Source organism: Ictalurus punctatus, chromosome 13 (genome assembly GCF_001660625.3).
Source record: "Ictalurus punctatus breed USDA103 chromosome 13, Coco_2.0, whole genome shotgun sequence".
Taxonomy (NCBI): domain Eukaryota; kingdom Metazoa; phylum Chordata; class Actinopteri; order Siluriformes; family Ictaluridae; genus Ictalurus; species Ictalurus punctatus.
The window spans coordinates 11,181,810-11,194,415 of record NC_030428.2 but is presented as its reverse complement, the minus strand read 5'-3'; the positions used below and the strand labels follow the sequence as shown (position 1 = coordinate 11,194,415).

The 12,606-nt window shown below is 39.7% G+C and overlaps 1 protein-coding gene across 1 annotated transcript; it reads right to left on the bottom strand.

The window, feature by feature from the left end:
- Positions 1 to 3,527: 3,527 nt before the first annotated feature.
- LOC108273509 (transmembrane protein 100) lies at positions 3,528 to 6,231 on the bottom strand. The gene is made up of 2 exons (XM_017482784.3): positions 6,129 to 6,231; positions 3,528 to 5,980 (listed from the first exon to the last, which is right to left on the bottom strand). Exon 2 carries the CDS (start codon positions 5,838 to 5,840, stop codon positions 5,427 to 5,429), a length of 414 nt encoding a protein of 137 aa, XP_017338273.1. The 5' UTR covers positions 5,841 to 5,980; positions 6,129 to 6,231; the 3' UTR covers positions 3,528 to 5,426.
- Between the last annotated feature and the right edge of the window lie 6,375 nt (positions 6,232 to 12,606).

The following is a 12,606-nucleotide window of genomic DNA, read 5'->3' as shown; positions in this document are numbered from 1 at the left end:
TAAGCGCTATAGAAGGTGGATGTATGGAGTGATAAATGTATAGCTGCATTCATGGGTATTACCCAGTAATGCTGAAATACAAACCAAACGTTGGTTACCATTCAGCAGAGCTTGATTTAAGTGTTGATTAAGTGTGATTAATTGAATTGAACACATTTAACCTAGAAACATGGTTTTCTACTTAAAACATTTCGATCAAGAGTCAATATACAAACTTTGTGTGAATCTCAAATATGAATGAAACTGAAATGTCAGTAACAGGTCTGTTATAATCTGTTAGATATCTATCAAATTGATCAAATATCAAATGTATTTATTATAATATCAAATTCTAATCTGAAAGTAGGATGGCGGTTTTTAAAAAAATGGGACCTCTTTTTTTTTTTTTTTTGTAATACCTTAAAGCAGCAGGAGGACATCCCATTTAATTCCCACCTCTCTCAAACTGAGCCTAGTCCAACTCTGGAAGCTTCTGTCGTCTTCTGTGATCTTTGGTAAAGGTTTTCTTGATCAACATTATTATATAGCCCTACACTCTCAAAAAGGATAGTTGCTCATTTAAGGCTATTTAAGACCATTTGTGTTTAGGTCATCAGGGTTATATCTTATGCTTTTTCTTTTTTGACAAAATATTTTACAAAAACAGAAATAATTTGAAATTAGAAGAAACTTTCTTATTAAATTTACTTAAATTGGATGGGGTTCTCTTTTTTAAAGGTTTGTTCCTTATGCCATCTCAGAGAGTTTTTTCTTGCCACTGTCTTCTCTGGCTTGCTCATTAGGGATCTAGATGTAGACCCAGATTTCTGTTCTTTCTGAGAATCATGTTACTTTAGAAAAGTTCCACTTCAGTGGAATTTTTATAAGGTTAACTGGGTTGACATTTTAAAGTAGAGAGTAAAACTGATATTACTTTTGAATAATTAATCTACTTATTTCATAAAAGTTTGTATTAACAATAAGAACATGCTTTACATTTTATGTAACTCTAATCAATGATTCTAATAAACAATTCCTTGCACAATTCAGTGTATAAGGAAATCCATTCTAATAATGAGGAGGACCCCACTTTGCTCTCAGGGCAGCCTCAATTCTTTGTGATATTGATTCCACAAGGTGTTGAAAACATTTTTTGAGATTTGTTATCCATATCAACATGATTGCATCACATAATTGCTGCAGATCTGTCAGCTGCACATCCATACTGTAAATCTCCCAAAGGTGCTGTTGGATTCAGATCTTGTGACTGGAGAGGCTATTGAAATACATTGAACTCATTGTCATGTTCATGGAACCAGTTTTAGTTGACTTTTGCTTTGTGATCTGGTGCATTATCATGCTGGAAGTAGCCATTGTGTAAATTGTGGCCATAAAAGGATGCACATGGTCAGAAACAATACTTAGATGGGCTTTGGCTTTCAAACAATGCCCAATTGCTATTAAGGGGCCCAGTGTATGCAAAGAAACATTCCCACACCATTACACCACCACCACCAGCCTGAACTGGTGAGTGGTTGCACAGTGGTTAAGGTGTTGGTCTACTGCTCAGAAGGTTGAGTTCAAACCCCAGCACTGCCAAGCTGCTGCTGTTGGGCTCCTTGAGAAAGGCCCATAACCCTTTACTGCTCAGATGTATGAATCTGAATCTGCAATTTGCAACAGAAATGGATCAGAGCAGGTGACCAAGATTTTCTGATCTTCAACTGTCCAGTTTGGGTGAGCCTGTGACCTCCTGTATCACCTCAGATTCTTGTTCTTGGCTGATGTTTTTCTGCTGTTTCAGCCCATCCACCACAAAGTTTGATGTGTTCTGAGAGGTTTTTCTGCTCACCATGGTTGTAAAGAGTGGTAATTTGAGATACCATAGCATTTCTGTCATCTTGAACCAGTCTAGCCATTATCCTCTTTGTTCATGGAACTTTGTGATTTTATTTTTGATCTTACAGTAAATTACTCCCAAAACAAACAACCTTTCTGACTTTGAGTTCAAAGCTACTAAATGGGCGTCTGCCAAATGGACACATTTTAATGGGTAGCAGTAATCAGGACATTAGAAATCCACAAACTCAGAAATGGTCAAATCTGAAATGTCATTTGAAACTTCTGCTAGATTTCAGGGATCAAATAGATAAACTCATGGGTTCTAACCTCATACATTCTAGATAAACAAAGAATGCTAATAACGTGTATTTGATAAAGCAAAACATAACTTTGTTAGTGCACCATAGCACTAAAACCATCTGACAACGTAATGGTATGACTCAGCAGGAGGGACAAGCAGAGATGACACATGACTCCTCAGGCATTGTCTATTTCCAAGTTTCATTTCCAAGAAATGAGTCTCTTAATGCTTTATAACCAAAATCATTTCAGTAATCTACAACGTGAGATAATGTTTTAATAACAATCTCATGATGTTATTGCCTAATGTCCTAAAAATCTATTTGACTGAAGAAGGTCTATAATGAAGAAGGTCTATAATGGTTAAGTGGCCTATTGGAATTTTCTCCTATCCTTTCTCCTTGGTGACATTTTTGCCAAACGCTCCAAGCACATCTACCAATCCAACCAGGCACATGTGTGATAATATTAACTTAGCGATATAAAGATCTGAGTGTGTGGGAGTAAAAGAGGAAAAGCAATTAGAATGTAATTAGAGCGATGTGTAGGCCATGATACATTGATTGTTCCAGTTAAACTCAATAGGCTGCAAGGAAACAAGTTGGAACAAGACAGAGTGAAACCACATTTTAAGATAGTAGGCTCATAGTCTGCTTTGTATGTGCATAACATTCACACTGACCTTCTCCGAACTTGGACCTTTAAACCTTGAAAGACAGAATAATACTTACAAGAAAGAAGGTGCATCAATGCCTAAAAGTGAGTTGTGTCAATTAGAATAACTGTTTACTGAAAGAGAGAGAGAGAGAGAGAGAGAGAGAGAGAGAGAGAGAGAGAGAGAGAGAGAGAGAGACAAGAACTGTAGCAACAAAAAAAAGAAGACATTAATTGCTTTCAGTTGGTTTCTTTTTGAGATTTTCTTTCATATATCCTAACTAGCCTGGCATGAAAAGCTCTACTATCACTAATTGTATGTAGGTGCTTGCAGGATGCAGTGCCTGCCCCTCCTTCTCTCTCTCTCTCTCTCTCTCTCTCTCTCTCTCTCTCTCTCTCTCTCTCTCTTTTCAGTCTCTCAATCTCAAGTGTAACAATTACTGAAATTGCATTGCAGGAGCTCTAGATGATGCTCTGACAAGGCTGTTTAAAAAAACAACGCTTTTCCTCAACGCTGCATGTTTATTGAACTCAACACCAAGCCACCACTAACATGCTTAAACCAGCTCAACATGCTGCCAGTTTTACTACACAGCAAACAAGAAAAATATGTATTACAGATCAATAGCCTAATTTAAGAATATGAGGATTGGTAATTCAAACTCCGTTTTATAGTCAGTATCTGCGACTAATAAGCACATTGGCCAAGAAAGCAGGCACTGGGGAGCAGCGTTTACAGCTATAATCTTTAGGTTTCTTTAGATTTAGGGTGCAAACGAGTAAGACTTTCAGTACTGATTCAGTTCACATGTCACTTGTGTAGACACATTGTAAGCTAATTGATACAGAGGTTATGGGATGTATGGAATGTATGGGTTATGACTATTGTGCACCAAAAAGGACATATATAGGTGTGTAAGGCTTAGATTGGTGCTTAGCTTTGTGCTGATTTATATTCCAAGCACGCAGGACTGTTTCCAGCTGCTTTTTTATCAATGAATCCTCACTGAAGCTCCCCCTCCCTCCTTCTCCCATTCTCGGTTCCTATTCCCCTCCATTTTCTCTCAGTATATCTCGGTAGCTGCAGATATAAGGGCATAGACAGGCACTACAATGTCGGCACACCTCTGAGGACACATTATAGAACATTGTTTGTTCAGTCTTTCTTGTCTCTTACGTCAAGCCCAGGCAATTTCTGTGGAGCTCAGGTGTCCCTCTCACTACTCTCATCATTTCTGGTGGTAATGCTATATATGAGATCAATGAGCTGATATAAAAGAGTACTGAATAATCCTTTTGACAGCGTTGTAACTCTGGAACGACCGGTGAAAACTGATTAGAAAATATTGAATGTAAAAAGACAGGCACTGAAAGAATAAACACAAAATACCAAAAAGTCTGCCGTTCTATTCACAGAAATACAAAAAGATCTTCTGCTATAATATAAACAAAAGCTAGATTACAAGTGCTTAAAGAACTAGAGATAAGACTTGTGTTCATTCTACTTCAGTTCTTTCTCTTTTATATTGTAAATTGACTGTTTATCACAACATATTTAATAATCTATCAAGCTGGTAATACATTCATTTGTTTACACAAAGTAAAATAATTCAGTATTCAATGGCACAACAGCATGATTAACCGCGAATGCGAGAGTAAACCACTCCAAATCATTGGACAGTTATCACCAGTTCTCTAGAGGTCTCCAAGTACAGCGCTAGAGAAAGACCTGCTAATGACTTTTATGATAAAGCACTTTCTGCCATCAGTCATACAGCAAAGTAGGAACCCACTCAAATACCTGAGTGCTTTTACAAACACTATGCAGAAACACATGCATGCACATGAGAGGACGCTCATGCACACACATTTTACTTTTCAACACCACCGCCAAAAATATATCTTTGCACAAAGTATCTAACATCACACATATACCTTCACCACTCTCAAGAGATAGAAAACATCCCTCTCAGGAGGCGTGTAGAGCAGATTATGAAGTATTAAGGACCAGCGTGTTCTCTAATTCTAAGTCTTCTGAGAGAACTTTCCAGCTTTTTATACTCATTGAAGAAATAACTTTTCCCTTTTCTTGCACAGTGCTGGATGTACTGACCTCAGTCTTCCTCATGGTTCCTCCACTTACACTGGCCAGCTCTCAGTTCCTTAGAGAGGTCCTCTCCTCTATATATTCTTGTATATTAATGCCTTCTGATAGGCATGTCAAATACGTTCCCTCTTATCGTGGAATTTTGCCTCCATCTGCGTCACTTGGCACTTTTGCCTACTGTAGTATGTATGAATGAATGAGCACTGTAAGGGACCTCGGTGTTAGAATGAGGTCCAGAAATAAGTTCACTACATTCTTGCTGCATGAGTCCTCAGAAACACAGTACAAGGAGAAGTACAATGGATTTCAGGAAACATCTTCTGTCACACTTGTTTGAGTCGAACTGTTCTGTTCGTGTTTGTACACAGTGCAGTTAGATCCCCATGGCCCAAGGGCCTCTAGCATAGCCAGTTGTTAAGTGCTGCTTTTAGAAATTTCTTCTATCAAGAAGAAGAACGTCCTACGAAATGATGTGAGGAGGAAATGTCTCTTTCCTCTGCACCCATGAATGTTTCCTGTCAGTCAAGGTAAGCATGAGAGTGTTTTATAGTGTGTTCTGCTCAGCACTGAAGAAAACTCCTTCCTTCTTCTCCTTCCTCTTTGCCCTATGGACCCTCCAACAGGCAGCTGCCACTAGCAGCATGACAAAGCCAACTACCAGCAACACCAGGGACACCACTTTGGTTTGAAGCAGGGTGTTGAAGGTGAAGGTGACACCTGTGCCTGCCATGCCAATCACTAGCGAGATGACTCCAAAGGGAAACACACAGCGGTACCAGGACTTTTCTGTGCCACCTGTTGCCTGCGTCAGCCGGTCTAATGTGGAGAGGTTCTCTGGAGTTTTAGGGGTGGTGGGGGGTGCTCTTCCATCATGGAGCAGGTTGGAGTCCGGGTCCAGTGTGGGCAGCTGTGCACTGGCTGGAGGCTGACAGGGCAGACGGCCGGATGAGCAGCCCATCTCTGAGCTGTGAGCCAGGTGAGAGGTGAACAGTTAAGGACCACTGTTGCTGTTGCTGCTGCTGCTTCTGCTTGTGGTGACGATTCCTCTTCTGGTGCTCGTGCCTTCCTGTACTATCTTTGTCAGCGGGACGCATTTGCCTAGGAGGAAAAAGAGATTCAAAAGAGAGGGATTTAGCAGGTGTGAGGAAAAGAAGACAGACAAGCACACAGAGTTTGTAAAGAGAAGGAAGGAGGGAGAGGAGGTAAGTACTAGCGTCATGCCATGCCCGAGGGAAAGAAGACTCACACATGCACTCCTTCTCTGTGTGGCTGTGTTTGTGGTGATAGTGTGTCTGCTCTGCTCATCTGACAGCACGTTGTATATTTTCTAGTTGAGCCGAGTGGAGTATAAGGAGCCAAGAGGAGGGTGGGGCCAGTGAAAGCAGAGAGGTCTTAGATTCCTGATTGGTTGATTTGGTGCTATGACATCATATGTGGTAGAGAGACGGCTAAACATAATACTGAGCTGTGATGCTTATATCCACCACCTACACTCCCACAATCTCTCTTTCTATCTCCCTCTCTCTTAGTACACTTCTCTGTCTGTGTTCTTCTTTCCTTAATAGAAAAAAATCTGATTCAGCCAGCGCTGCATTTCATCATATCATCACCTTTCATCCATACTATATTATCTGCCTCTATCTATTATGAACTGTCATCTTCTCTGTCTCACAGTCCGGCACTTAATTTGCTCCTATTTGGTCAGTCCTTTGTGTGAGGTCGAAATAATTTCATGTTGGTAATGGTATGACTTTTACCACCTATATTTGAGTTTGAGTTTGAGTATAGGAGAATGTGTGTGTGTGTGTGTGTGTGTGTGTGTGTGTGTGTGTGTGTGTGTGTGTGTGTGTGTGTGTGAATATAACGTATAAAATAAATACACTTTGGTGTAGTATGCTGGTTCATGAAAAAAATAGTAACATGTAATTGGATCTGAATTTGCAAAACTGACCCACTCATTTGTATTCTGAATATGACTTCACTTGTGCATTCTTTGACCTTGTGCATGCTAGAGAGTAAGGGCATTTTAAATGTGGAAATGATGAAATGTGAATCACAATGAGTCATGAATATTGACTCTAAAAGGTACATTTTTAAAAAATGTATTTGAACACTGTTGCCAAATATTGCAAGATTGCGTGCTTGCGAACCCTTCTGTCCTCTCTGATGTCATATGAAGTCAGTGGAGTAGGAGGCAGAGGAGGGAGAGTGTGATAAATATGAAATAATACATATAATGGATATTCTGGGTACCAGAGAGAGAGAGAGGGGGGGGGGATCAGGGGGGAGAGAGGGAGAGAGAGAGAGAGAGAGAGAGAGAGAGAGAGAGAGAGAGAGAGAGAGAGAGAGAGAAAGAGAGAGAAACAAGGGGGGGCTTGACATCAACAATGATTGTGAGATTTATAGTCAGCTATTTGGTTTATTGTTTATTGTTTATAATGTAGTTTCCAGGGTTTCCCTTGCTATGAATTTGCAGAGCTTGATGGTTATGTTTTTCCTCGTTAATGAGTGCAAATCAGTTGATTCCGTGAAGAGAGCCTAGGCTACCCCTTGTTAGTGGCTTAATTGGATTAACTGTCAATAACATAACGTATAAAGAAGAGAAAAGAAGGGACAGGAGTGATCACCAGAGAGCAGATGCCATATGTCTCTACTTGCTGTGATTCTCCTCCTTCCCAGTGACTCAGTGATGCCACTGGCAGGCTGGGCACAGAGGAACAGGCTTTAGCATCTATCAGAACCTCGCCCACAGACCTCAGTAGGCGCCCAGCTCCACCTGTCACCCCGTCTGGTATTGGCCTTGCCAGCTAACCAGCCGCCCACTGGAAACCAAGGTGTCTGCCAAGCCTATAGTTACAAATACATTGTTGTTGGGTTTTGGGAGATGCAGTCTGCTGTCACACCTTTACACTGCATTTATTGTTTTTGAGTCAAAGTTGAACTGTCTAAGCTCAGCTCGAGTTGCAGTACCTAATTGGCCGGAATCACGTACAGTATGTGTGTGTCACTCCTGTCATTTAGCACCTACTGCTCTTGACAAGACAGACAGAGAAAGACTAACATAGGAGGTGGAATGACAAGGAGTCGTATCGGTCTTATGTATTAAATAATTAATTAATTTATAATCTTATAGTGTCCATTTGTGGTAATGTGAATGCAGCAGCAGCAGCATGTAACTACGCTTGGTGATATGACTGATTACCACTTCACTGGTAATCAGTAATATTATCACTTCAAACAGAATTGAACAATGGTCTGAGAGGGCTGTGTATTATAGGGGCAGCGTCACCACAGCTGTGCACAATCACTGAGGCACTATTTGATCCACAAGGCAGAGCTCGACATTAGCATTCGATGGAGCCTAATTTAATGGACAATCCCATTCTTTCAAGCAAAAAAATATTCTCTCAAGGAGTCTCTTGGAGGCTCAGCATAGCCTCCAGCTCCACCCTGGCACATGTTGATCATTATTCCCAGCACCAGCTGCTTGCTCATGGGCTCATTAAAAGCTGTTGTATATACTCCCCTGTTTAATGACAGTGCTTTTAGTATTAGTCTCTTAATATCTTTATATACACCAATTTTTATTTTTTCCTATCTCTGATTTTCCTGTTCATAGGGTCATTACTGTTCTTTGTCATTTACTGAATCAAATCATGCATGTTATGCCTGCATTAACCCAGTTATTGATTCACGTGTATTCCATGATGGCATTACACAAAATGTCACTTTTAGTAACATTTACTTTATCAAGTGGATCACTGATAAAAATAATAGTCCTGTTTTCATGTATTGATGAGCAGCTAAACCAAATATGAACGACAAATTCATTAATGGTACAATAAACAAAATGACAAATAAACCATAGGGAATGAGACAAAGACAGAGCTCTGGTGTCATGTGGATGTGTCAGTGACATTTCATACAGTAGCTACATAATGGACATAATAAAGAAGACATTTAATGGAGGAGGACAGACCAGGAGGGACTGGAAAAACTGCATAAGCTTTTTTTTTTTTTTTTTTGCTTTAATATTTTGAAAATCTCATCCCACACAGTTCTAGTTATGAGCAATATTTATTGGAATGTGACAGACCATCCCACACAGCCCTATTCTGGGTAATTGCCCTGTCCACTGTGAAAGACCTTGCTTGGGGGGGGGCAGAGGGGGGGGGGAGAGGGGGGGGGCGGGGGGGGGGGCATGTTAGTTGCACCACTAAGGCCAGCTTTACCAGCAGTGTGTCACTAATCAACCATAATGAACATGGCTTTTTCATGGGTTCATGGGTCTCAATTTCTGGTATAAAATTAATGCATCCATTTACATTAAATTCTGTATAAGGTCTGTTCGTCTAGCATTCAAAATTTAGGCTACAAAAATTGTTAAAAGATTGTGGGTGCAATGTGGCCTTGTTTGTATTGTTAATTCTGATGTTACTCAGCAGCATGAGGAACACAGAAGCAGGCTATATTTTTTTATTTAATAGACAGGTTTTGTGATTAATCATAAAGGGCTAAGGATTCACTCTCTGAATCCTTAAGAAGGCAGAGAGTCAATTGCAACTTTTGTTTTTGAAGAGATCTTGAACGTTTCGCTGTTTTTAGCTGTTTATCAGAACTGCCTGCCCTCAGCACATAGGTGCCTATAAACACAGCAAGCTTATTTAATGGCTAATTAAGACTGGATAATGGCTGATTTATGTCATGGAAAAACATTTTGTCCTAACTGCATGCAAAAAAATGCAATAATTATAGCACATTTCGGATGGCCTCTAAGATATACTGTTTTAAGCCACTGTATGCAGTTATAGCATGTCTCCATGTTACTCAAAGAAATTTGCCTTAGGGAACATTGATCTTCATCTATGTAACATGAGGTTTCCAGCTGTATTTCTCTACACTGATTAGTGGTGTAGTCAGGAATTTATTTCAGGGGACATATGGTATATAAAACACTACATGAGATGTACAATTATATTGATAATTGCAATGCACTCGTGCATTTTAGACAGTAGTAAAAGTGGTGTCCATTTGTCATTTAATTATTTCATTACTGAACACAACAAGGTTATTTGACATTTAAATAAATAAATAACGAGATGATGAGGGTGGTAATCTGATAAAAAATGAAATAATACTTATAAGGAAATATTGCTTTCCGTACAATTTGTAAAATTGTTCCATCAGTCACTAAAAACACACAATTCAGTGAGCTCTCTTCTAGCACATTGCAGGCTGCACAAAATTCCATTCAAAACATTCTTTTAGGTGGATTGATTGGAAGAGCCTAAAAATAACCTATGTGGTCTCCATGAGCTAGGTTACCATAGTACTCGCTGTTTTTAAACTTTGTAATATAGGATGAATATATGGAATTAACTTCAGGTCAAACTATCAATGAAGAGCATAATGTACTGTATATTACAACCACCATGTGAACCACAGTGCCCAAGAGAGCGTTTCAAGTTTTCTAACAGTTAAGTTTTGATAAGTATTTTGCTTTACATGTGGCAGGAATGTCTCAGTGGTTATGGGTCTGAGCGAGCGATTTGAAGGTTAAGAGATCAAGCCCTAGGACTGCCAGGGAAGCAGACGTATAAGCGCTTCAGCACTGGCCCATAATGCTCATCTACGTAGCTTTGTGCTCAGATTGGATCAGGTATAAGCTGTTTCAGATAAAACATCTACGTAATGAATAAATATAAATCCACATGAATAAACATCAGTTATGATTAAACCTGTTCATGTCAGAAAGGTAGATCTGATTTATTATTACTGACTTTTTCCTCTTTGGCCCATGTTTTTTCCTTCATCCGATTTTGCAGGGTAATCCATCTATCCATTTTCTGTACCGCTTATCCTTACTGGGTTACGGGGGAACATCCTATCCCAGGAGGCATGGGGCACAAGGCAGGGGTGCCAGTCCATTGCAGGGCACAATCACACACACACACATTCACACACCCATTCATACACTACAGATACTTTTGGATATGCCAATCAGCCTACAATGCATGTCTTTGGACTGGGGAAGGAAACCCCTGATACACAGGGAGAATATGCAAACTCCGCACACACAGGGCTGCGACGGGAATCGAACCCTCAACCCTGGCGGTGTAACCACTAAGCCACCAAAGTCAAAATCAAAGTGGTGCTTTATCAAGGGCAGTGTCTCGCATTTTCTAATGCCTTGCAATGGCTTAAACGCTGCATGTTTGATGAGAAATGTGTCAGTTTCAATACTGATTCAGATCACTTTGGATGCAAAATGTAAACTTTTCAGACAGGGTTATTATTCACATTTACACCACGTTTCTCACTCACATTTATTATTCTCATGCTTCACATACACGTCACGGAATAACCACGACCTGTGAAATAGTGGCGCCATGCCATTCATACAGAGAGTATTCATAAATATAATGTCTATAAGAGCATTAAAAGAAAGTGAATATCACTGTCCATATGATCACTGGCAGGTTAAATATAAAATCAACCTCGGACACATCTAATGACAGTAATCTGAACAGATGGCAGTGTGACTTTTACAAACCTTATGTGTGCCATTAGCTACAGACAGTGCATTCATTTAAATTTTCACTTGTTTGTAATGTGTTTTAAGACTAACTCCTAATTACTGGGATTTAAAGAGGTACTGCAGCAATCTGATGATCTGAATTAATGTTGAAGCTGTCAAATCTCGGGGACATGAACGAATGAGTCACAGGTATACTTAATCCTGCTTCTCTTAAGGACACATACTTTATCTATAAGAGCATAAGCTTACTTTTCGATGGGGACAGAATTTGGCATCGAGGAATAGGAGCCAAAATGCCCATTTAAATTCAGTCGTCATAAGGAAAAGCAATTGGTTATGGTGATAATATTCTGATTGCTAAAAAGGACATTTTAATTCCTCCCACAGACGACATATAGATAGCTAAAGAGGCAGCACACACAGACACACACCGTGGGAGAATAAAGAGACCATTACAATCAAAGCTCTCTAATCATGCCCGGATTAACTAATTGCACATGATTGCATCTTCCTTCCACATTATTATTCCAGATGTGTTTAAAGAAAGTATATACTCTCATCCTTGGTTTAACAATAGTAACTCCTTAATTGCCGAATTAATGTTCTATTTCTCATTTGTAGAATGACAGAATTCATTCCATCTCATTGTACCAGAATGAACCTAACAGAGATTCATTACTGGTATCTGATTCCACCCTAATATTACAGTCAAGTTTCAATAGGAATACCATCATTTTCACAAATATAATTATCAGGACAGTGTGGCAAAATTTTTTGTAAAATGATAACCTGGAAAATTATGCTATGATTTAAATAAGTGTTCCAACTGAAAGTGGTGTTCATTTAGACAGAAAGGTGACATGTGAACAGGAAAAGCAGGCATAATTACAATAAAGGTTTATCACCGGCTTTTGATGGTGGAGATACCATAGTCCAGAGATAAGTGAGAGACTCGTGCACGGCTGCTAGACAACACTCCCCTTAATGTGGACATGAGATGAAAATCACAGGCTTTTTCGGGGTCGTGTTGTGACTCACCAGGCTCAGTAGAATACCATGGATAAAGAGATTGTGTACAGCATAGGGCTTGAGTGGCTTCATGTACTTTGGGCAACGGACATTCTGCTTTTAAGGCTGCAGCAAGAGTGTAACAGGGTTAAACAGTATGTGACTCATCTGAAGAATG

Excerpts from the sequence above, each read along its gene's own strand:
- LOC108273509 (XM_017482784.3), bottom strand. The coding sequence starts at position 5,840 with ATGGGCTGCTCATCCGGCCGTCTGCCCTGTCAGCCTCCAGCCAGTGCA.